This window comes from Mobula hypostoma, chromosome 3 (genome assembly GCF_963921235.1).
Source record: "Mobula hypostoma chromosome 3, sMobHyp1.1, whole genome shotgun sequence".
Taxonomy (NCBI): Eukaryota; Metazoa; Chordata; class Chondrichthyes; order Myliobatiformes; family Myliobatidae; genus Mobula; species Mobula hypostoma.
This window is the reverse complement of record NC_086099.1, coordinates 195,984,760-196,011,651: the sequence shown is the minus strand read 5'-3', so window position 1 is coordinate 196,011,651 and position 26,892 is coordinate 195,984,760. Positions and strand designations below refer to the sequence as shown.

The window sequence follows — 26,892 nt, the reverse complement described above, 5'->3', positions numbered from 1 at the left end:
CACTCTCCAATCCTCCGGCACTTCACCCGTAGACAGCAACATTTTAAATATTTCTGCCAGGGCCCCCGCAATTTCAACACTAGTCTCCTTCAAGGTCTGAGGGAACACTCTGTCAGGTCCCGGGGATTTATCCACTTTAATTTTCCTCAAGACAGCAAGCACCTCCTCCTTTTCAATCTGTACAGTTTCCATGGTCTCACTACTTGATTCCCTCAATTCCATAGATTTCATGCCAGCTTTCTTAGTAAATACAGATGCAAAAAAACCTATTTAAGATCGCCCCCATTTCCTTTGGTTCCGCACAAAGCCTACCACTCTGATCTTCAAGAGGACCAATTTTATCCCTTACAATCCTTTTGCAATATTTTATAATAATATTTTACAATATTTTAGTTCTCTTGAAATGAATGCTAACATCTCATTTGCCTTCCTCAGCATAGACACAACCTGCAATATAATGTTTTGGGAATCCTACACAAGGACCCCGAAGTCCCTTTGCACCTCAGTTTTTTTGTATTTTCTCTCCATTGAGAAAATAGTCAACATTTTCATTTCTTCTACCAAAGTGTATGACCATACACTTCCAGACACTGTGCTCCATCTGCCACATCTTTGCTCATTCTTTAAATGTAAGTCCTTCTGTAGCCTCTCCAGTTCCTCAAAACTACTTGTCCCTGAACTTATCTTCATATCATCTGCAAACTTCGCAACAAAGCCATCAATTCCATCATCCACGTCATTAATATATAACGTAAGAAGAATAGATCCCAACACAGACCCCTGTTGGACACCACTAGTCACCAACAGTCAACCAGAAGAGGCTCCCTTTATTCCCACTCTTTGCCTCCTGCCAATCAGTCAAACCCCTATCGATGCTAGAATCTTTTCTGTAATACCATGGGCTCGTAGCTTGTTAAGCAGCTTCGTGTGTAGTACCTTGTCAAAGGCTTTCTGAAAATCCAAGTACACATCAACTAATTCTCCTTTGGCTGTCTTGCTTGTTATTTCTTCAAAGAATTCCAACAGGTTTGTCAGGCAAGATTTTCCCTTAAGGCCTGTTTTATCATCTTCCTCCCAGTATCCTGAGACCTCATCCTTAATAATTGATTCCAATGTCTTCCCAACCACTGAGGTCAGACTAACTGGCATATAGTTTCCCTCTACACCTCTCCTTTCTTGAAGAATGGAGTGACATTTGCAATTTTACAGTCTTCCGGAACCATTCCAGAATCTAGTGATTCTTGAAAGATCATTACTAATGCCTCCACAATCTCTTCAGCCACCTCTTTCAGAACCCTGAGGTGTACCCCATCTGGTCCAGGTGTCTTATCTACCTTTAGACCTTTCAGTTTCCCAAAGCCTCCTCTCTAGTAATGGGAACTTCACACACTTCATGATCCCTGACACATGGAACTTCCAACATACGGCTAGTGTCTTCCACAGTGAGGACTGATGCAAAATACTTACTCAGTTTGTCTGCCATGTTGTTGTCCCCCATCACTACAAACCTCCAGCATTGTTTTCCAGTGGTATATTATCCACTTAACCTCTCTTTCACATGTTATGTATCTGAAGACCTTTGGTATTCTCTTTAATATTACCGGCTAGCTTTCTTTCGTGTTCCATCTTTACCTTCTTAATGTCTTTTTTAGTTGGGTTTTTAAAAGCTTCCCAAACCTCTAACTTCCCATTAATTTTTAGTCTATTGTATGCCCTCCCTTTGCTTTGACTTCTCTTGTTAACTATGGTTGTGTCATCTTTCCTTGGGATGTATATAAAGCATCCAGTGTCTTCTGAATTGTTTCCAGAAGTTTCAGCTAGTTTGCTGCTCTGGAATTATCCTTGCCAGTGTTCTTTTCCAATTAATTTTAGCCAACTCCTCTCAGGCCTCTGTAATTTCCTTTATTTACTCTACTGTGATAAATACTCTAATGCATTTGACTTTAGCTTCTCCTTCTCAAATTTCAGGGATAATTCAATCATATTATGATCACTGTCTCCTAAGGGTTTTTTTTACCTTAAGCTCTCAAACCAATACTGATTCTTTGCATTCTTTGTATAACTGATCCCCTTGTGGGCTCACCATGAGCTGCTCTCAGAAGGTATCTCATATGCAGTCTAGAAATTCCTCCTCCTGGAATCTTGCACCAACCTGATTTTCCCAATTTATCTGCATCTTGAAGTCTCCATGACTGTTGGAACATTGCCATTTTGGAATGCATTTTCTACTTTTTGTAATTTGTAGCCCACATCCTTACTACTGTTTGGGGAGTCTGTATACAATTACCATCAGGGTCTTTTTACCTTTGCAGTTCCTTAGCTCCTGCCACAATCATTCAACACCTTCCTACCCTATGTCGCCTCTTTCTAATAATTTGATTTCATGTTTTACCAACAGAGCAACACCATCCCCTCCCCCCTTCCTGCCTGTCATTTCAATACAATGTGTATCCTTGGACATTAAGTTCCCAGCTATAATCTTCTTTCAGCCATGATACAGAGATGCCTAGAACATCATACTTGCCCATCTGCAACTGTCATACAAGTTCATTCTCCTTATTCTGTATACTGTGCACATTCAAATACAACACCTTCAGTCCTGTACTCACACTTTTCAATTTTTTCTGCCTTTTACATTGCAACTCAAGCTGTGACTACAATTTTGCCCTATCAGTAGCCTCTCCTCACCACACACTGCCTGTGTTTGTAAACCAGCTACCTCATCTTCAGCAATATCAGCTGCCTTTCCTACGATACCTTACATTAAAATACAGGCAGCTCAGGACACTAGTCATATCATATTCAACCATTTGATTCCTAACTTTGTCTGAGGCCTTACCAACATCGGCCTACCCAATGTCTCCACTAACTGTTCTGGCATTCTGGTTCCATTCAATATTCAAAACGATATTCATTCATTATGTCAATGGGAGTCTCAATGGCAAATGTCCTTTGACTCATCTAAATGTTATGCTATGCGTGTCAGTCACAAGGTTAAACCAATCAATACGACATATGACATGAATGGACAGATTCTTGAAACAGTCACCCACCACCCATATCTTGGTGTTGAGATTAGCAAGGATCTTAACTGGGCATGCCACATCAATCAGATTACAGCCAAAGCAAATAAAATGCTGGGTATCCTGAGAAGAAACCTCCACACATGCAGTAAATCCGTCAAGGACATGGCATATAAGACACTCGTCCATCCAAAGCTTAAGTATTGCGCAGCCATATGGGATCCCCATCAAGCTAACAATAAGAAGTCCATCGAAAAAATCCAGTGCTGTGCTGCTCGCTTTGTGTTAAATGATTACAGCAGGAAATCCAGTGTCACCAACATGCTCTCCAACCTTCAATGGGAACCACTTGAAAACCAACGTATTAAACTACGGTTAATTTTCATTTTCAAAGAAGTTCACAACATCACTCCATCAAACATCCAAATTCATCACAGGGTCAGTTCAACTCGACAGCAAACTGGACGTCACATATTGGAAAACTCCTTCATTCAATAAGATTTGCTACCAGTACTCCCTCTACCCAAGATCATCAAGAGAGTAGAATCTTCTGCTGCCAGACCTGTGCAGTATTTCTGAGATTAATATTTTTAAAGATAGACTCAATCAAATCGAGTTAGGGGATCTAGTCGAAAAAACTTACTTTACAATTTAACTCCTACACCGTTCACACCGACTGCGCATTATAACAGCCGTCCGACAGTGCTTGTGCAGTACCAAGCAGAAGCAGAAGCATTCCCCTGCAACTCCATTTTAAACCCCACCGTGCAGTATTAACAAACCTCCCTGCTAGGATATTTGTTCCCCTCCAGTTCAGGTGCGGGCTGTCTCTTCTGTACAGGTTCCACCTTCTCTGGAAGAGAGCCCAATGATCCAAAAATCTTATGCCCTCCCTCCTACATCAACTCCTTAGCCACATTTTAAACTGTACAATCTTCTTAGTTCTGGCCTCACTAGCATGTGGGATGGGTAGCAATCCTGATATCACAACTCTGGAGGTCCTGCCCTTTAACTTAGCACTTAACTCCCTGAGCTCCCTATGTAGAACCTTGTCACTCATCCTAGCCATGTCATTGGTATTCACATGGACCACGACTTTTCGGCTGTTTATCCTCCCAGTTCAGAATGCTGAGGACTCAATTCGAGATATCCTGGACCCTGGCACCCGCGAGCCAATCTTCTTGATAGTGTTATAACAGTGTTCATGTGTGTTGGCTCCTCTGGTTCCACAGGTGATATGTTGGTGGTAGTTGTTTAGAAATGTCTTGCCTCTGCTGATTACGGTGCTCAGCTCCTCCAGTGCCTGCCTGACATTGGCCAGAGGTGGAATGCACACCACTACCAGGATGAAAACGAAACACCCTTTCTTGGCAAGTAAAATGGACTGTACTTAACCGTGAGATGTTCCAGGTCGGTTGAGCAGGACTGAGACAGAATTGCCACTATGCCTGAAGAATGTTACTGAGGTTTTCTGCATTTTGGACTATGGACTTCTTTATCAGTCTTATAGTTTCTATTTTCTGTGTTTTTCACCTGATCTTTTTCTTTTTTTTTGTGCAGGGGAGGGGAATTTGGGGGCTAATGGTTCTGTTGTCGATATTTTGTTTCTTTCTTTTGTGGCTATCTGGAGAAGAAGAATTTCAGAATTGTATACTTTGATAATAAATGAACCTTTGAACCTTTGATCATATGTTTTAATCAGTTTCTGATCCTTTTTCGAAGCATAGTCTGAAATTTCCAAAGCTTTATGTTCAATAATTGTTGCTTTAAAGACTTTTTAGTTTACATTAGTGCCAGTAGGCCAGCTGCAATCTCTTTGCAGAGAGGTAAACAGCGTGGTAAAAGGCCTTTCAGCCCACCAAGTGTGCGCCAACCAGCAAACACTCACTTCCACTGACCCTACATTAGTACTTTATTCTCCCTATGTTCTCATCAACACCTCCTAATTTTCCCACTCACCTACAAACTAGAGGTAATTTACAGTAACCAATCAACCTACCAACCTGCATGATTTTGGAATGTGGGAGGAAACTGTAACGTTCGAAAGAAACCCACGTAGCCACAGGAAGATGGTGCAAACTCCACAGAGATATCACCCGAGTTTGGAATTGAACCCAAGTTCCCAGTGCTGTGTGATGGTGGCTCGGCTTGCTGCTTGAGGGGTGTCACTTCCTGAATGAAGCTGACAAGGTTAAACCCAAGCTGTCCAAATCCTTGGGATTTATTTGAATTGTCCTCCCCAATTCAAGGTATTATCTGTAACGCTTAATAATGTTGTTTCTGTTCCAAGTAATTTATGGAATGGTAATGATCAGGGAAGGGCTGCCAGGCTTAGACTTGAACTGAGAGGAATGCCCTGAGGACAGGTTGACTTTCCTGGCTGCTTCACTTTCTCTTTAGAATAACATAGTTTGGGAAGAAATATATCAAATACTTTGACAATGATCAAGGTGTGGAAAATTAAATTTAGTAGGTTTTGCCACTGTGGGCAATAGCGAACCACACATGGATCAAATTATATACAATATGAGACCCACATGAGGAATTTCTCCATGACAGGCACTTGTGTATGGAATAAGATTTCTTAATTGGCTTCAAGCTTTGATACTGGTCAACTTGTTGGTTTTGTTGCTGAAACACTGTTTTGATGAGCTCGATGGACTGAAAGCCTCTGCTGCTTAAAACTTTTTCTCTGTTATATGGAGTACATAGATTACAGCTCCTTTTCCACAATCAGACATTGATGAATACTTTTGTGGTTAATGATGTCAAGGAACCAATTATGTATATTCTAATGTGATATCAGCTATTTATTTCTTTGTTAATTACACATATAAACCTGTGGATGATCATGATAGAGTCAATTCTGTTTATAATTCTAAATGTGCCCATGAACTTTCTTTTGGGGCAGGGTAATAAATAGGCAGATAACAATTACATTTTACAACCTTTGAGTATTTACTGCTGAGATCCTGATCATCACTGGCAGCTTGAGGAATCTCAGCACTTGTTTTGGCAATTGACTGAAAGAATATAATATGCATTAGTAACAGTATGTTTTAAATAACTGCACAGTGAAGAATGCTTCTTCTTAGTTAACTTGTACAATGTACATGAATGGCATGTGCATTTGCCTAATTATAAGAACTGACAGGAGTGATGTTCAGAAGACAAATGAATACATCGTATACCTTTGAAAAGATGAACAAAAGAAACCTGTGGGAGAGGGTAATCAGGCAAGTACATAATTACACTGACTGAAAGAATTTCATGTGCTCTTCAGAAGCAGCAGGTTATTTTCCTTGCTGAGTAACACACAGAGTATTGCTCATCTCCATATTTGACTTTTTATTGCTGGTACAATGTCAGCAGTAAGACTCTGTGCCCAAAGCAACACACACAAAATTCTGGAGGATCTCAGCAGGCCAGGGAGCTACCTCCGCACCCGCCCCCCCCCCCCCGCCACCTTCTTAATCTGACTTCTCTTTCTTTCCAGTCCTGTTGAAGGGTCTCAGCCCAAAATGTCAACTATTGACTCAGTTCCATAAATGCTAAGTTCCTCCCACATTTTGTGCGTGTTGCTTTGGATTTCCAGCATCTGCAGATTTTCTTGTGTTTGTGGTACTCGGTGCCCATGTTGCCAACAAACAACACTCATGTGCAGGGATTGCAAAACTGTATCTGTAGGGTAGAAGTCAGCATCGACATTATTATGGCATGTTGAATGGTCATTTGAGTTGAGGATTTTATATTGCTGTTTCTTTCCTGGTTCCCATGAGAGACCTTGGAATTGTCTCCATGCAAATCTATTTTACAATTGAACTCTGAACATATCACTCGCCACTGTGTAGTTCTTATCTATGAATTACTTCTGGACTACAACAAAAACGGAAGATACTGGAAATAATCAATATGACAGGTTTCACCTGTGGAGAGCAAAACACAGTTGCTCTTAAGAATTTTAATATTTTACATTCAATTTTTTCCAGCATTATTTTGTTTTTGACATAGTCTCTACAGAGCCCAAAAATCATGCCTCAGGATTTAGCCATTACTCCAGTGCTGTTGAAAACCTTTCAATTCCAAGCTTAATGTGGTCTTAATTCTAGCATGCATTTAATTCTGTTTTTCAAATATTAATAGAATTTCCTTTTATCACAACCTTAAAGCCTCTGCTTCAGTGTCTTCTAATATTTTGCATTCTAATAATTGTTAATCTCTTTTCTGAGGTCATTAGATTATTGACGGGATCTTTGGGAGAGGAAATGAGGTGGTTGTAGACTACAGGAGGAATGGAGATAGGTTAACCCCTTTTGGGGTTGAGAGGGTGAACAGCTTTAAGTTACTCAGCATTCACATCACTGAGGATCTCACGTGGTCTGTACATGCCGGCTGTGTGGTGAAAAAAAGCACAACACCGCCTTTTTCACCTCAGACAGTTGAAGAAATTTGGCATGAGTCCCCAAATCCAAAGGACTTTCTACAGGGGCACGTTTGAGAGCATCCTGACTGGCTGCATCACTGCCTGGTACGGGAAATTAACTTCCTCAATCGCAGGACTCTGCAGAGAGTGGTGAGGACAGCCCTGCGCATCTGTAGATGTGAACTTTCCACCATTCAGGACATTTACAAAGACAGGTGCGTAAAAAGGGTCTGAGGGATCATTGGGGACCTGAGTCACCCCAACCACAAACTGTACCAGCTGCTACCATCTGGGAAGCGGTAATGCATCATTAAAGCTAGGACCAACAGGCTCCAGGGACAGCGTCTTCCACCAGGCCAGCAGACTAATTAATTCACACTGATACAACTTTATTTCTATGCTATATTGACCTGTTGCATATACTATTTAGTACTACTATTTATTACAAATTACTATCCATTGTGTATTGCACATTTAGATGGAGACGTAATGTAAAGATTTTTACTCCTTATGTATGTGAAGGATGAAAGAAATAAAATCAATTCATTTCAATTCAATTTTTGCAAACTAGGCACAATAGGACTTGGAATTACTCCTCAATGGTGGAGGATGGACATCAGAAAAGTCTTCTTGCATGGTTTTGTTTCAGATCTAATGATACTTCTGTGATACAGTATAATGGCCTGTAAATTCCAGTCAACGGTGGAGGGATAGAACTTTAATAACTTTGAAGAAATCTGCCTGAAAAGTGTCAGCAATAGCTGCACCTCGGATTTCCTCTTTTCCAATGTACTGTACTGTAGTTGCTGCAAAGTAACTACTTTTTCATCTACAGCTCCCAGGAACAAAGATGAATTCTAAATCTCTAATTTTGAACGTAAGTGTGGATTAAATCTGGATGTTGAAATATTGTCTGCATTCTTATAAAGACTGCTAAAGAAAGATTTTTTAATTCTGAAGAATTTTGAAATAACTATTTCAAAATTATCCATCTCTGATCCTCTGATGAGTTGATCCTCGTTGGAAGACCAGAGGTGGAGAGGGTCAGCAACATTAAATTCCTCGGTGTTATTATTACGGAGGACCAACGCTGGGCCCAGCACTTAAGTGCAATTAGGAAGAAAGCACAGCAGCATCTCTACTTCCTTTGGTATTTGTGGAGATTCGGCATGACATTTAAAACTTTGACAAACTTCTATAGATGTGTAGTGGAGAATATATTGACTGGTTGCATCGTAGCCTGGTATGGATGAGCCTATGCCCTTGAACAAAAAGTAGTCGATACAGCCCCATCCATCAGGGGTAAAGTGCTCCCCACCATCAAACACACCCACATGAAACGCTGTCACAGAAAAGCATCACCCATCATCAGGGTCCCCCACCACCCAGGACATGCTCTCTTCTCGCTGCTGCCATCAGGAAGAAAGTACAGGAACACGGTCACACCATCAGGAACAGTTACTACCTCTCAACTATCAGGCTCTTGAACCAGAGGGGATACTTCACTCAACTTCACTTGCCCCAGCACTGAAATGTTCCCACAACCAGTGGAATCACTTTTAAGGACTCTTCATTTCATGTTCTCAATATTTATTGCTTATTTATTTATTATTATTATTATTTCTTTCTTTTTGTTAATTGCAGAGTTTCTTTTTGTCTCTGCACTCTGGGTGAATGCCCAAGTTGGTTGGTCTTTCATCGATTCTGTTATGGTTATTATTTTATAGATTTGTTGAGTATGCCCACAAGAAAATGATTCTCAGTGTTGTATATGGTGACATATTTGTACTTTGATCATAAACTTACTTTGAATCTTTGAACTGTATGTGTGTAGAAGCACGCACACGCGCCCACTCACAAACACGCACGCGCGCACACTTTCTCTCACACACACACACACACACACACCCACCTACTCACTCACTCTTCACAAAACCCCATGTGCAAACAGATAATTTTGTTGTTAAAAATTTAGTTCAACCTCATTTAACAGCATGAAGTTTGCAGTATTGTTTTAGGATGAGAAATGTGTACAATAATTGAAAGTCTATGTCATCATATTGATCAGTTTGTTAATGCTGCTTTCATTGAATTGACTCAGTGAAGACTGCATTTGGGGGCAGAAGGCATTACTGACAGCATTTTCTGGATTCCAGGCATTGAAACTGCTGTTATTTTCACAGGGTTGTGCAGTCAATTCAATGGCATGTTCCTGGACAGTCAGATTTGAAATTAAACTGGAATGTATTTGGGTAAGAAGCTTGTAAAGAAATTATGCAGAAGGGTTGAGGGTTTGTGAAGCCAGCAGTTGAACATTTGAAACTCTTGCAATAATGGTTTCTTCATCTCAATCTCTTGTCCTTCAAAAGAAACTTTGTTCTGATTGCCATTCATACAGATCATTTCATTGAAACAGTACATTGAGATGGTACAAGGGAAAACAATAACCTTAGAACAAAGTGCTACAGTTATGGAGGAAGTGCAGTGCAAGCAGAGAATAATGTGCAGGGCCATAATGAGGCAGACTGTGAGGTTAAGAATCCATCTTATTGTACTAGGGGACCCTTCAGTAGTCTTATAACAGCAAGTTAGAGGCTGTCAAGGAGCCTGGTGATGTGTGCTTTCAGGTTTTTGTATCTTTTGCCCGATGGGAGTGGCGAGAAGAGAGGATGTCTGGAATGGGTAAGCTCTTTGAAAACTCAAATATTCTTGAGTTTTCAGCTTCTTCACATTTCATTCCCTGCTAATTTGCTCCAAAGATTTCAGGAAGGATTTTACAGTTTCAATCTCTGTGATCACTCAGCTCAGTTGTCTGTGTCTTGACTAGTACTTAATGACATTTTTTCCTCTCCCGTGATTCATTTAAATGTGCACCCAAGCCAAACAACATTTGATCTGTGTGATGAATTGAGATACTTCACAAGATCTACTGCCTGTGTATAGTGGTTTGATGGTGACTTTTGTTTCAATAACTTCACCTCTTCCACTCTTCTCACTTTGATGTTCTGGAAACTAAATAGAGTCATGCTAGATTGCAGCTGAAGATGGTATTATCATTTTGAAAGCTCAATTGCTCTTGGTTTTTAAATATCCTCAGGTGTTCTGAAGACCTAATTGCTGAATAGTTCCCAAGCAATACTGCATGTATTTATTTGCAAGCTACTTTTCGTATTTATGTAAACGAATGCTCATCGAATAAAATATCCTTTGCATTTAGTAAAATCCAACAATAGGTAAATCATATTCAAGATGATTTTGATTTGAAAAATTAATATGTCAATGTGATTTTAAGAGAATGGAAAATAATGTTCAGTTCATGTGTACTGTTTTGTGCAGACATTTAAAAATTGCAAGATGTGTGTTAAAAATTAAAATTCATGTTTGTAGGGTGGTGATATATATCACTGTCAGTTTTGATCTTTATCTAAAGAAAAGCTCTGATAATCTGGCACCCTCAGGACTTGATGATGTTGGGCTTGCAGATTTTCCAAGCTGATGGATGTTGCTCCATACTCAAACACATTTTTATTTCAGTTCTTTTTCCCTGTATGATCTGCAGTAGCATCATAAATTTTGCAGTGAGTTTACAGGGAGCAGAAAAGATACAACACACTCGTCTGCTGCTCTAGCCATAAACATGCCCACAGGACTTGTTGCTGATCTTTGTGTTCCGCACACCAGCCATGGCCCCATTTGCAGCCTGGCCAGGCCCTGGATGCATACCTCACTCAAACTCTGGCCCCTGACTTGCAACACATACAAAATATTAATCAAGATGCGGATTTATATTTGAACTGTTATGTGACGATTGGATACAGATTATCAGAGTCTGAAATCACTGATCATGTACTGGAAAAATTGATTCAGGTTGCCCTCACAGATTTAGCGCACACCGTGAACAGAGAGTGCTTGAGCAAATCTTAGATCAGTAATAAAAGCTTATCATAGTGAGTTGATGTTTACAGATACCTTAATCTATATTTCATATTTCCTGATAATTTCAGTCTGTACCACCTTATCTTTGCCAGCTCACAGAGCAATCCTATTCCACAGTATTCTCGTTGCTATAATTTATTCTCCTATATTTCTATCAGATTACTTTTGATTCTGCCACGAGGGTCAATTTCCAGTGACTCGTTAACCACCACTCGCATGTCTTTGCAATATGGGAGGAATCTCTTGTGGTCAAAGGAAGAACATGCAGTCTTGACACAGGCAACACTAGAGGTCTTGTTTCAACACTGATTTCTGGTGCCCTGAGACAGTGCTTTGCTAGCTGTGCCACTATGTCACTTGCAAGCATTACTGGTTCCATATGTGCCAATGTGAAGGGTCAAGTTGTTTTGTAATAGAAAATTTATGACTCATTTAAGGAGTCCCTGATTATGTCTTGTTGATGGATTTAAGGGATGTTTACATAGACATGCTGGAAAGCTGTATTGGGCTCTTTTAAAAGTTTTAATTCAACGCTGAATGTTTTCAAAATTCACTTGAGTTAATATTTCCAACTATTTTGGAGAAAAAAGTGACTTAATCTATACAACTTTTCTATAGACTTAGAAAGCACATGTTTGAATCACACAATTGCAGGTGACAAATTTAAAATATAGTATATCAATTAAACCTGGAATTTGTTTGGGATTGTCAGTTTTCATTGTGGTAACCAAAAAACCACTCAATTGTTGTCAGCTCTCCTTTGGCTCACTGATGTCCTACATCGAGGAGGAGATCAACACACTCGTCTGCTTCATCAAGGAGGAAGTACAACACACTCGTCTGCCCTTAAATTCAAAAGCCTATATGTGACTGAAGATAAATTGATGTGGTTAATTCTTAACCATCTCTTCAGTGCAGAGAAAACTAAGAATGGACAATAAATGCCAACAGTCAGTGACATTCATATCCTGTGAACAGATTAAAAAAAAATAATTGTTCACCATGCATTGGTACCCAAGAGGAGACTTGCATTCTAAATCTTGGTCACTACAATACTTAGTAAGTGAACAGCTGGGAAATGTTTTTAAACTCTATTGTACTTGATTAATATGGATTCATTTCCTCTGTCTGCCCAATTAATTTTCTTCACCTCCCCTCTTGGAAAGCATTTATTAAAATTAAAGTGAAGTCTCTGATTTATATAGTAACGTGGCCTTGAATATCTTGAAGCCTTTTAAAAGGCTTATTATTAGAATTATCAAAAGAATTATCATTTTCAGATAAACCAATCCTGAATATGCCAAATTAAAATGTTTTCTATTAGCTAATCATTTGCTAAAAATTACACTTACACTTTTATGGACTCTTCAATATACAAAAATGTAATAAAATTTTTCACAGGAGAGATCATTGAACAAAATTTGACACCATTTGGACAAGGAGTACATTTTGAGCTGTGCATTGAGTGCAATATGGTTAAAGGAGGAAATATTTGAGTTTTAGCCCAAGGTTGTATCAAGGTACAATAGACAATAGTAGTGGAAAGAACATTGGGGATATGCATAAGACAAGAATTTAAGGAGCATTTTTTTTTTGGCCTGGATTAGATTACAACAACAGTGAATAGTGATGACAAATTTTTCAGCATAAATTAATTTCCATTTAATGGTCCTATAATCAGTAACATTAAATTTTATCATGCATTATCTCACCTTCTTTGCAGAGCATGCAAAACATAAACCAGAGATCTTTATACTTATTTTATGCATATAGGGAATAACATGGAGCTGCCAAATTGCATTCCAACCTGCAGGCTCCTATGTGGTAGTTAAAAAATGTTCATATTCTGCTGACATGTTCGTGAGATTGTAATCTGCTCTTGGAGATGAATAGCTGAATGAAATCAGCAGAACAAGAGGAGCAGGTTGCATCTGAACTGAAGGGGAACTATGATACCTGCTAAGAGATTTGCTTTTGCTTCTTAGGTGATTGTAAACAAGTTTTGCAGTGGGGTGCATCCCATAGAGCTATCTAACTAATAGGCAATTTAAAGAAATCATAGACATTAGAATAAGCAAGTCCATTAGGCAAGACAGGCAGCAGCAGGAAGGGAAGTGGCCATATCCCTCCACTTTCTGCACATTCATGTGCCTATCTAAACATCTCTTAAAAGTCCCTAATGTATTTGTTTCTTTCAGACGCCCACTACTCTCAATGTAAAACGCTTGCCATTCATATCTCCTTTGAAGTTACCCCTCCCACCTTAAATTTATACCCTCTGGTGCAAGACATTTCACTGCTTGGAAAAAGCCAGTGTCTGTCTACTCAGTCTATGCCCATCATAATCTTATAAACCTCTATCAGATCTCCTAGCATCTGCTGCGATGTAAAAGAAAACACAAATTTGTCCAACCTATCAAAGATCAAAGTAAATTGATTTTCAAAATACATACATATATGTCACAATATACAATCCTGAGATTCATTTTCTTGCAGGCATACTGAATAAAATCATAGAATTATGACCATAAAAGAATCAATGAAAGACCATACCAAATTGGGCATTCACCCAGTTTGCAAAAGACAACAAACTGAAAATGCAAAAAGAAAGAAATATTAATAATAATAATAAATAAATAAATAAACAGCTATCGAGAACGTGAGAGGCAGAGTCCCTGAAAATGAGTCCATAGGCTGTGGGAATATTTCAATGATGGACAAGTATATTTGAGTGAATGTATCCCTTTGGTTCAAGAGTCTGATGGTTGATGGGTAGTAACTGTTCCTGAAGCTGGTGGTGGGAGTCCTGAGGCTCCTGTACCACCTTCCTGATGGCAGCAGCAAGAAGAGAATATATCCTGGCTGGTGGGGGTCCCTGATGATGGATAATGCTTTCCTGTGACCGTGTTTCATGTAGAAGTTCACAATGGTGGGAGGGCTTTACCTGTGAAGGACTGGGCTGTATCCAGCAGCATCCTGGTAAACCTCTGCAGAACCCTCTACAAAGTCTTGATATCCTTCCTACAAACGGGCAACCAGAACTGTGTGTAATACTCCAAATGCGACCTAACTAGAGTTTTATAAAGCTGCCTCATAACTTTCTGACTTTTGAACCAAATGCCTTGACTAATAAAAGCAAGCATGACATATGCCTTCTTAATCACCCCATCAACCTGTTTGCCACTTTATGAACTTGGTCCCCAAAATCCTTTTGTTCATCAACACTGTTAAGGATCTTGCCCTTAACAGTGTACTGTCTCTTTACTTTTAACCTGCTAAGGTCTAACACTCAGGTATGGCCTGGTTAAACTCCATCGGCCATTTCTACATCTGTATCTGCAACTGATCTATATCCCATCGTATGCTAGCCACAACTCTACTGATCTTTGTATCATTTGCAAACTTACTAACCTACCCATCTTCAGCGAGGTCATTTATATACATCACAAACAACAGAGCTCCTAGTACACAGCTTGCAGAACACAACTAATCACAGACCTCCAGCTCTCTTCGACCACTACCCTTTCTCTCTATGGGCAACCCGGTCCTGAATCCAAACTGCCAGTTCACTTTGGATCCCATGCATCTTAATCTTCTGATGAGCCTCCCATGTGGGACCTTGTCAAATGCCTTACTAAAATTCTTGTAGATAGCACCCACAATTCTACTTTCATCAATTATCATCGTAACTATGTCAAAAAACTCAGATCAAGTTAGTAAGACATGACTTGCTCCACACAAAGCCATGCTGGCTCTCCCTAATTAGGTCATGGTTTTCTAAATGCTCATAAATCTGGTTCCTAAGAATTTTCCCCAGTAATTTTGCTTCCACTGATATGAAAATCAGTGGACTTTAGTTTCCAGCATTATCACTGGTTCCCTTCTTGATTAATGGAACAACATTAGTTACTCACCAGTCCTCTAGCACCTCACCTCTGGCCAGAGACGACACATAGATATTGGTCAAGACCCCGGAAATATCTTCTCTTTCTTCTCTCTATAACCCGGGTTATATCCCATTAGGCTCGGGACTTATCCACCATAATGCACCTTTATAGACCAAACATTACCTCCTCCTTTACCTTGAAATGTTGCAGCATGTCAAAACACTTGACATGGCTCTCCCTATTCTTCATGTCCTACTCCTTGGTAATTACTGATGTAGAGTACTTGTTAAGGACCATACTCTCATCCTCTGCATCCAAGGAAATGTTCCCCATTCATCCTTTAGTGGGCTTACCCTTTCACTAGTTAACTTCTTGCTCTTGATGTATGTATAGAACACTTAGGGATTCTCTTTAAACTTATTCTTTAAAGACTTTTCATGGCTTCTCCCAGTTTTCCTAATTCCTTTGTTGATTATTTTTCTGGCTTCTTTATAATCCTCAAGGGCTCTGTTGGATTCTAGGCTTCCCAAGCTTTACATACTTTTTTCTTCACTAAATTCATCACCTCTCTTGACATCCAGCGTTGTCTTTTCTTGCCATCTTTGCCCTTCCTTCTTTCAAGAACCTACCTGTCCTGATCTCTGTACAGTTGGTCCCGAAGCACCCTCCAGATGTCAGATGTGGACTTGCCCAAAAACAGTTGTTCACAATTAACTCTCCCTAGTTCCTATCTAATGCTCTCGTAATTTGCCCTGCTCCAACTTAATACTCTCATGCAAGGTCCATACTTACCCTTATCTATAGCTAACTTAAAACTTGAGCTGTGGTCACTGTACCCTAAATGTTCTCCCACTCACCAGTCCAGGATCTTTACCTGACACTAGGTCCCATACAGCCCCTCTTCTTGTGGACTATCTGCATACTGATTTAAGAAACCCTCCTGGATGCACTGAATAAATTCTCCCCCATCTGAACCTTTAGTATTAAAGTCCCAGTTTATATTAGGGAAGTTGAAGTCCTACATGACAACAAACCTATTGTTTTTACATCTTTCCCTCATCTGCCTACATATTTGTTTCCTAAGGTCCCAGTGGTTATTGGGCAGTCTGTGGTACAACCCCATCCTGCACCCTCCATTTTTTTGAGTTCTACCCCTATAGACTAAGTGGACAAACTCTCCATTATGTCCCCTCTGAGTGCAACTGTAAAATTGTTCCTGATTAGTATGCAACTCCCCCACCTCTTTTGGCTCCGCCTCTATCTTTTCTGAAACATCAAAATGCTGGAACATTAAGCACCCATTCCTGTCCCTCTCTCAATTAAGCCTCTGTAATGACCACAACATCATCATTCCATGAACTGACCCATGCTCTAAGTTCCTCACCTTTACCCATAATATTCCTACCATTAAAATATGCACATTACAAACTATCCATTCCATTCTATTACTTTTCTCCTGCCTGTTTTTACTGGCCCTAACGTCTACCTTTCCTTACTGTCTCTCTACTTTCTGACCAGGTGCCCTGGTCCCATCAGGTACATCCTGGTAAATCTCTTCAGCACTTTTTCTTGTTTCATAAGCATCTTTCCTACAGCAGGATGGCCAAAACCAGACGCAATATTCCACAAACAATAGGAATTCTGCAGATGCTGGAAATTCAAGCAACACACATCAAAGTTGCTGGTGAACGCAGTTCCATGGTCGTTGCTGGAGTCCGGGTTTTGAATATGCCCTGAGGTGTTGGAGCCGGTGAGATTCCATGGTCGTTGCTGGAGTCCGGGTTTTGACCTATGGGTTATGGGTCCTAGCTATGCCTGCCTTTTTGTTGGCTTTATGGAACAATCTATGTTCCGTGCCTATTCTGGTATCTGTCCCCCACTTTTCCTTCGCTACATCGACGACTGCATTGGCATTGCTTCCTGCACGCATGCTGAGCTTGTTGACTTTATTAACTTTGCCTCCAACTTTCACCCTGCCCTCAAGTTTACCTGGTCCATTTCCGACACCTCCCTCCCCTTTCTAGATCTTTCTGTCTCTGTCTCTGGAGACAGTTTATCCACTGATGTCTACTATAAGCCTACTGACTCTCACAGCTATCTGGACTATTCCTCTTCTCACCCTGTCTCTTGCAAAAATGCCATCCCCTTCTCGCAATTCCTCCGTCTCCGCCGCATCTGCTCTCAGGATGAGGCTTTTCATTCCAGGACGAGGGAGATGTCCTCCTTTTTTAAAGAAAGGGGCTTCCCTTCCTCCACTATCAACTCTGCTCTCAAACGCATCTCCCCCATTTCACGCACATCCGCTCTCACTCCATCCTCCCGCCACCCCGCTAGGAATAGGGTTCCCCTGGTTCTCACCTACCAGCCCACCAGCCTCTGGATCCAACATATTATTCTCCACCTCCAACGGGATCCCACCACTAAGCTCATCTTTCCCTCCCCCCACCTTCTGCTTTCCGCAGGGATCGCTCCCTACGCGACTCCCTTGTCCATTCGTTCCCCCCATCCCTCCCCACTGATCTCCCTCCTGGCACTTATCCTTGTAAGCGGAACAAGTGCTACACGTGCCCTTACACTTCCTCCCTCACCACCATTCAGGGCCCCAGACAGTCCTTCCAGGTGAGGCGACACTTCACCTGTGAGTCGGCTGGGGTGATATACTGCGTCCGGTGCTCCCGATGTGGCCTTCTATATATTGGCGAGACCCGACGCAGACTGGGAGACCGCTTTGCCGAACACTTACGCTCTGTCCGCCAGAGAAAGCAGGATCTCCCAGTGGCCACACATTTTAATTCCACATCCCATTCCCATTCTGACATGTCTATCCACGGCCTCCCCTACTGTAAAGATGAAGCCACACTCAGGTTGGAGGAACAACACCTTATATTCCGTCTGGGTAGCCTCCAACCTGATGGCATGAACATGGACTTCTCTAACTTCCACTAATGCCCCACCTCCCCCTTGTACCCCATCCGTTATTTATTTTTATACACACATTCTTTCTCTCACTCTCCATTTTCTCCCTCTGTCCCTCTGACTATACCCCTTGCCCATCCTCTGGTTTCCCCCGATTGTCTTTCTCCCCGGACCTCCTGTCCCATGATCCTCTCGTATCCCCTTTGCCTATCACCTGTCCAGCTCTTGGCTCCATCCTTCCCCCTCCTGTCTTCTCTTATCATTTTGGATCTCCCCCTCCCCCTCCCACTCCCATTTTCAAATCTCTTACTAGCTCTTCCTTCAGTTAGTCCTGACGAAAAGTCTCGGCCTGAAACGTCGACTGTACCTCTTCCTAGAGATGCTGCCTGGCCTGCTGCGTTCACCAGCAACTTTGATGTGTGTTGCAATATTCCACATGCGGTCTCACCAGTGTCTTATACAACATCCAGGCACTGATCTCCCTCTTCTCTATGTCTTTCTCCTTGGTAAATACTGATGTCAACTAACCATTAAGTACCACACCCACATTCCTCACATTTTATACATCCCAACTCCTATCATAATGCCCCGACTGATGAAGTCCGGTATGCAGTGTTCGTGTTTGTGCTTTGCTCATGTAATGTACAGTAATCCAGTGGGCTTTAAAGCATTGGGTCACAGGGAAATGCCATTACATTGCTTGTATAAGAAGTGTTGAATCAGTTGGGTGGGGTGGGGGAGGCTGGCATTTGTTGACTACATGGACTCCTCACAGTTCACCTCATCATGACCTTGCACCTTATTGTTTACCTGCACAGGACTTTGTAATTGTGCACTGTATTATTCTTTACCTTGTACTACCTCACGTGCACTATTTTTCATTGTACCCGAGTACATGTGGCAATGATAAACCAATTTCCCTACTTAGACCAAAGCAAATAGATTTACTTTGACATTACAGACTTGGGCATTGATTTAAACCTGGCCTCCAGACCATTGAATTTTTGAATGCTGGCAAATTACTCCCATTGTGTCATTACTCTCACCCAGCCCCCATAGATATCAAGTTCCTTCTGAAAACAGTTAAAATGAAAAAAAAACTGTTAGGTTATGAGCCTATTAAAGTGAGCCGTTTATGAATAGTATGTCAATGAATAAATTGAGTTTTCAGAAACATGGATCAACTCCATCCATTTTATTTTGATGTAATATGTATTATGCAGGGACATTGGCGTTTCATTCAGAACACCACCTGCTTATTACATGCAATCAATCTTAACATGGCAGAAGAGAACAGACATTTAAAATCAACATTGGAATATATTGTCTACGATATGAACCATTCCACTGACATAATATAACTTTTTGTTCTTTAGTGCAGGGATCGAATCTGAGCATTGCCCAAAATGGTATTTTCCCCTGTACCCAATAGGCAGGTCATCATGAAGTAAATAATGTTTTTTCTAAGGGAATAGAACTGTGTCTAGAATATTCGATATCTGTATGGATTCAACATGTTTGTCTCTCTGATTCCTTTCACTTCACAACTGTTGAGGAGGGAAGAGAAAAAGCATTTCTCTACATGTTAGTCATTTAGACTGTTAATTGGTTTGAATTTGGACAGAGTCTGAGATAAAAATGTTTGACTTCCTCTTTGTTTTCATTCTAGCTGTGCTGATTTGAGTGCCTACTTTTAACTCACCAAAGCAAAATGAGATAATTTGGTTGTTGCACAATTTTTTAAAAAAAAGTTGAAAAATTCACTGTGAATTTATTATCAAAGTACATATATGTCAACATCTACAGCCCTGAGATTCATTTTCTTGCGTGCATACTCAATAATAGAATAATCACCGTAATAGAATCAGTGGAAGATTGCATCAACCAGAGTGCAAAAGACAACAGTGCAAATACAAAAAGAAAGAAAGAATAATAAATAAATAGACAATAAATATCAAGAACATGAGAGGAAGAGTCCATGAAAATGAGTGCATAGGCTGTGGGAACATTTCAATGATGGGGCAAGTGAACTTGAGTGAAGTCATCCCCTATAGTTCAAGAACCTGATGTTTTGGGGTGCTCCTGAACCTGGTGGTGCAAGACCTGCGGTTGCTGTACCTTCCTTCTGATGGTAACAGTGAGGAGAGAGCATGTCCGGGGTGATGGAGGTTCCTGATGATGGATGCTGTTTTCCTGCAACAGCATTTTGTGTAGATGTGCTCAGTGATGGGGGCGTCTTTACCCATGATGGACCGTGATAATCAGAATCAGGTTTATTATCACCGGCATGTGACATGAAATTTGTTAACTTAGTAGCAGCAGTTCAATGCAATACATAATGTAACAGAAAAATAATAATAATAAATAAATAAGTAACTCTTATTCAGTATACTTTGTACAGTATATGTATATTGAATAGATTAAAAATTGTGCAAAAAACTGAAATACTATATATTAAAAAAGGGAGGTAGTGTCCAAGGGTTCAATGTCCCTTTTAGAATTGGATGGCAGAGGGGAAGAAGCTGTTCCTGAATTGCTGAGTGTGTGCCTTCAGGCTTCTGTACCTCCTACCTGATGGTAACAGTGAGAAAAGGGCATGCCTTGGATGCTGGAGATACTTAATAATGGACACTGCCTTTCTGAGACACCGCTCCTTGAAGATGTCCTGGGTACTTTGTCGGCTAGTACCTAAGATGGAGCTGACTAAATTTACAACCCTCTGCAGCTTCTTTCGGTCCTGTGCAGTGGACCCCCCCCCCCCCCCCACACACCAGACACTGATGCAGCCTGTCAGAATGCTCTCCATGGTACAACTATAGAAAATTTTTGAGTGCATTTGTTGACATACCAAATCTCTTCAAACTGCTAATAAAGTATTGCCTTCTTTATAACTGCATCAATATGTTGGGACTAGGTTAGGTCCTGAGAGATCTTGACACCCAGGAACTTGAAACTGTTCACTCTCTCCACTTCTGGTCTCTGTATGAGGATTGGTATGTGTTCCTTCATCTTACCCTTCCTGAAGTCCTCTTTCATCTTACTGACGTTGAGTGCCAGGTTGTTGCTGCAGCACCACTCCACTAGTTGGCATATCTCACTCCTATACGCCTTCTCTTCGCCACCTGAGTTTCTACCAACAATGGTTGTATCATCAGCAAATTTATAGATGGTATTTGAGCTATGCCTAGCCACACAGTCATGGGTATAGAGAGAGTAGGACTAAGCACACACCCCTGAGGTGTGGCAGTGTTAATCGTAAGCGAGGAGGAGATGTTATCACCAATCCGTACAGATTGTGGTCTTCTGGTTAGGAAGTTGAGGATCCATTTGTAGAGGGAGGTACAGAGGCCCAGGTTCTGCAACTTCTCAATCAGGATTGTGGGAATGATGATATTAAATGCTGAGCTATAGTCAATGAACAGCATACTGACATAGGTGTTTGTGTTGTCCAGGTGGTCTAAAGCTGCGTGGAGAGCCACTGAGATTGCATCTGCCGTTCACCTATTGTGGCGATAGGCAAATTGCAATGGGTCCAGGTCCTTGCTGAGGCAGGAGTTCAGTCTAGTCATGACCAACCTCTCACAGTATTTCATCACTGTAGATGTGAGTGCTACTGGGCAATAGTCATTAATGCAGCTCATGTAATTCTTCTTAGGCACTGGTATAATTGTTGCCTTTTTGAAGCAAGTGGGAACTTCCACCCGAAGCAGTGAGAGGTTTAGTAATTTTTAATAATTTAAATTATTATTGTTAAACATTAACAATCATTTAATAATTTTAGTCAATTTTATGAGCACTTAATAGTTAATTTGACATGACCATCATTGACCTCACTACTTACCCTCAAACTGAATGACTAAAGTTGCCATTTCAGCAAAGTGTCAAGCACATTACTGTGGGCTGGAGTTGCATGTACTGTAAATCAGACCAGTTAAAGATATTCATGTATTAGTCTTTTTTTCCAAGAGTGTGTTGACTTTTCCTTTAGAAATTGATAATTGTCAAAATTTGCTGAGTATTTGAAATTAAATAGCAACTTGTATTTAAATTCCAAAGTACCTATAGCAGAATTTGAACTTCAGCCCCGAAAAGAGAATTCTATGTCCGAGTGTCATAGTGTAGAACAGCGTGGGAATAGGCTCTTTGCTCCAACTTCTCCCTGCCAACCAAGATGCTTATCTATGTTCGATTCACCTGCAGTTGGCACTTAATCCCTCTCAACCTTTCCTATCCATGTAAACGTCCAAGTGTCTTCCTCTTATCAGCTCATTTCATAAACAAACCACCCTCTATGTGAAGAAATTGCCCCCCAGGTCCATTTTAATTCTTTTCCCACTCACCTTAAATGCATACCCTTGGGTTTTTGATTCCCCTTCCCTGAGAAAACTGAATGCATTCACCCTATTTTCCTCATGTTTTTATGCATCTCTATAAGGTTGCTCTTCAACTTTATACTCTTCAAGGAATGGTGTCCTAGTCTATCTATTCTCCCTCTATAGCTCAGCACTTGAGTCCTGGTAATCAATGCCAATGATCCCTGTGCACCATTACACCCTGAAGCATTAGTTCAATTTTTTTTTAAGGATGACATAGTTAGTAACTGTGTTTTGTTCACCATCTATAACCACTTCCTGGTGACAGACTCAATTTCTTTCTGTAATTTGATGTAAAATTAATAATTTTTTTTCATTTAGTTTTTACTGTTTTGATTGAACGGGAAGTTGAGAAAATCTTTAGTCAATTGTAAACAGTCCTTGCAATTTTTTTTTGGGATCCCAGCTCTCTGAGCCCATGCCACCCAATTACAGCGATATGTTGAATTAACCAACTAACCCACAAGTCTTTGGGATGTGAGAGAAAACCGGAGCACTGGGAGGAAACTCACACAGTCAGAGGGAGAACATACAAACTCCTTAGAGGCAGTGGCGGGAATTGAACCCGGATCGCTGGTGCTGTAAAGCATTATGCTAACCGCTGTCCTACCAGTGCTGCCATATACTTTCATGTTGCAAGTCAAAGAAGAAGTAAAAACGGTATTAGCATTGCAGTGAGATGGCAGGGGTGAGGAGCCTTACAAGCTCCCCATGGAAAAATGTCCAGCTGCTCCCCCTCCCAATGCTGTAGACAAGATCAAAACTCCGGTACAAAATATGTGCAGCTACGTCTTATTAATACTTTAATGTTTTCAAACTGTGGTAGGGGTTTGCAATTCATTCATTGAAAGAAAATTCATACTGATAGTCGAACGAGCAAATGAGATTCAGTACCAAAAATATAAAGAACATTCTTATTCTTAACTAGGACACTGGGGTTTTCACATGCAAGGAAAATGTGACAGGAATGAAGAATAAATGGAAAATTAAATAATTGTGCATTGTGTAATATGAAAGTGCTTAAAGTTTTATTTTATAATTTGTGTGCTAAAACTCATAAATTTCTGTAACCAGGTAACTGCCAAATGTCCCCAACAGTGAACATGACCCAAGATGACATAGTTATTATTGAGGATGACAGACCACCTGGCAATCTTCCTCGACTGTCTAATCAGTCATCTATGGGTTACCATCATGAAATGAATTCTGTAACTTCTGGTCTTTGGGTGAAAGAACCTGATAAAGATAGAACAGATGGGTAAGTAAAGTGTTATTTTCCCACAGACTGTTTTAGTTATGTTGTATGTTTGAATAATGATTTGCAAAATAAAATAGTGAGCATGGAAGCTCACCATTATGCCAGTGGCTCTCTGTGATACTACTTCAGTCGTCTGCCACTCCACAATCATTCCAATTTATTTGTAAACAGGTATTGAAACACCAGTGCAGACTTGAGCAGTCATCAGTGATTTGTTGGAAATTTGTCCATGAAAATGCCAAAGCTGAGTTCATCTTTAGTAACTGTGATCTCCTTGCACTGTGCCAGCTTCAGGAGCCACAAGATGGAGATCAGAAACACAGTTCTAACTGTTATAAATCGTTTGTTTGTTTCACCATTCCAATTCTTCACCCAGGTTGGTCTGTAACACAATCTGCTAGCATTGTTCTCATTTAATTACCTAAATTGGCAAAATCAGCACAGGCTACCGTGCCTTCTGGACAACGGGGATTGTGACCACAGCCCCTGCAGCTTTCCATAACACTTTCATTAACGTTTGATTTTGAAGCCATCATGAGAGATTTTAAGCTACGTGTTTTTCTTTATAATTTGTTAATTATCATTTTTATTGCACTTTATGTGTGGAATTCTATGCATATTACAAATCAGCTGACAAATCTCATTTCTGACTGTTGTCGACCATTCAACCAATGTTATTAGGTTGAATTTTACATCAATTGTCATGTAGCCACGTCTATTAATTTTTTAAGCAATTATATAGGAGGTTGAGTTATATATCATGGCTGTCTCGAGCAGAGTTAGTTAATTTCCCTTTAGACATTTCTTGCTAATTTGGGTACATGATTCCACAAGCAATATAGTATTTTAAAAATGTTTTTAATAACTCTAAAGCACCTAGTAAGACCAATTAGGTTGTGCCAGAACAGTATATTGATGCACTGGTGTGTCATAATAGCACTTTTGATGGATACCCCCACCTTGTTGACTTACTGATTTGAGACAGTGGCCCAGTAAGTCAGTGCTGTCATATAAATGTTTTCAGCTCATGATATCAGGCTTAAAAGTACCCTTCAACCACAGGAGCAAGGTAACCCTCTGCAATGAAGCAGGCAAGGCAATGCATTATAAGATGGGTGAATAAAAGATGATTGCCTTGAGACTGCAGAACATAATTCTTGACATTGTTAATTTCAATTCCTTCACAATAATTTCATACTATGTGTGAAACAAATTCTTTTCTCATCAAGCAGTTGGCAATAAAGACTTCAGAGCTCAGAAATTCAGATGAAACTTCATTCACCATTAATTTAAATATGTGAAAGATGCATTCACTTTTTCGGGACACAGCCAGTTCTGTTGCAATACTTACATTTCCTAATGCCTAAATTATGTGGAAGAAATGTTCATTCCTCAGCAGATTGCATGTGTACAGTACAACTAAGGTGGAATCTGGCCTTTTGTGGAAATAGTCAAAATCTTTATCATTATGCATAAAATCAGTTTTCAGCTACTGAGAACTAGAAGATGAAATTCTTCAGTTAATTTGGTCTTGAATACATTTTTCAAGAACTGACCATAAAAAGTTTGATCTTAAGTTGAAGTGTGTCGACTATGACAGGTTTTGTTGAAGGCTACATACTTGCAGTGGCTTCTAGATGATTTTTTAAAACCTTTCAGCTCTGCTGCATTTGCAGAGGTATGTCAATTCAGTAAAGAATAGATAAACTTCGTATCCCACATCTTGCGTCACCTTAAATTGTGATATGAAGAAAGCTTGAATTCCTGTAAGTACAGCTGTGAAGCAGGTATTCACAAATAAGTGCAGACTTGCATGAATTCTGAATTTTCAATCCGTGTGAGGTCATATCAAGCATTTCTAAGTGATTTATTGATGCCTAACTCACACCATAAATTCTTAACACATTTAGATCTGTTTCTTCTAATCATCTAATCGCTGTAAGCATTACTTTGTGAACCAGTTTGCATATTTTTGTATTTTTATTCTCCATTGAAGAAATGGATCAGTTAAAGAGTCATACAGCATGGAACTGGGCTCTTTGGCCCTTCTGGTGCAGACTGACCAAGATTCCCATGTGAGTTAGACCCATTTGAACTTACTTGGGCCATATCCTTGCAAGCCTTTACTTTCACTGTAACTGTCCAATTACATTTTAAGTGGTGTTAATGATCCTGCCGCAACCACTTACTTTGGCAAACAACAGGAATTCTGCAGATGCTGGAAATTCAAGCAACACACATAAAAGTTGCTGGTGAAAACACACATAAAAGTTGCTGGTGCATTTCACGTACATCTGCTCTCACTCTATACTCCCGCCACCCCACTAGGAATAGGGTTCCCCTGGTCCTCACCTACCACCCCCCCAGCCTCCGGGTCCAACATATTATTCTCCGTAACTTCCACCACCTCCAACGGGATCCCACCACTAAGCACACCTTTCCCTCCCCCCCCCCGCATTCCGCAGGGATCGCTCCCTACGCAACTCCCTTGTCCATTCGTCCCCCCCATCCCTCCCCACTGATCTCCCTCCTGGCACTTATCCGTGTAAGCGGAACAAGTGCTACACATGCCCTTACACTTCCTCCCTTACCACCATTCAGGGCCCCAAACAGTTCTTCCAGGTGAGGCAACACTTCACCTGTGAGTCGGCTGGGGTGATATACTGCGTCCGGTGCTCCCAATATGGCCTTTTATATATTGGCGAGACCCGCGCAGACTGGGAGACCGCTTTGCTGAACACCTACGCTGTGTCCGCCAGAGAAAGCAGGATCTCCCAGTGCCCACACATTTTAATTCCACATCCCATTCCCATTCTGACATGTCTCTCCACGGCCTCCTCTACTGTAAAGATGAAGCCACACTCAGGTTGGAGGAACAACACCTTATATTCCGTCTGGGTAGCCTCCAACCTGATGGCATGAACATCGACTTCTCTAACTTCCGCTAATGCCCCACCTCCCCCTCGTACCCCATCTGTTACTTATTTTTATACACACATTCTTTCTCTCACTCTCCTTTGTCCCTCTGAATATACCCCTTGCCCATCCTCTGGGTTCCCCCCCCCTTGTCTTTCTT

At 40.7% G+C, this 26,892-nt stretch overlaps 1 protein-coding gene across 5 annotated transcripts in view; it reads left to right on the top strand.

Moving 5' to 3' along the window:
- pard3aa (par-3 family cell polarity regulator alpha, a) overlaps positions 1-26,892 on the top strand; it is an 883,471-nt gene that overhangs the window by 600,474 nt on the left and 256,105 nt on the right. For all 5 annotated transcript variants that reach the window (XM_063044362.1, XM_063044364.1, XM_063044363.1 and 2 more), the window contains one exon: positions 23,633-23,816. In XM_063044362.1, the coding sequence (XP_062900432.1) occupies positions 23,633-23,816 (184 nt within the window). The remainder of the gene's footprint in view (positions 1-23,632; positions 23,817-26,892) is intronic.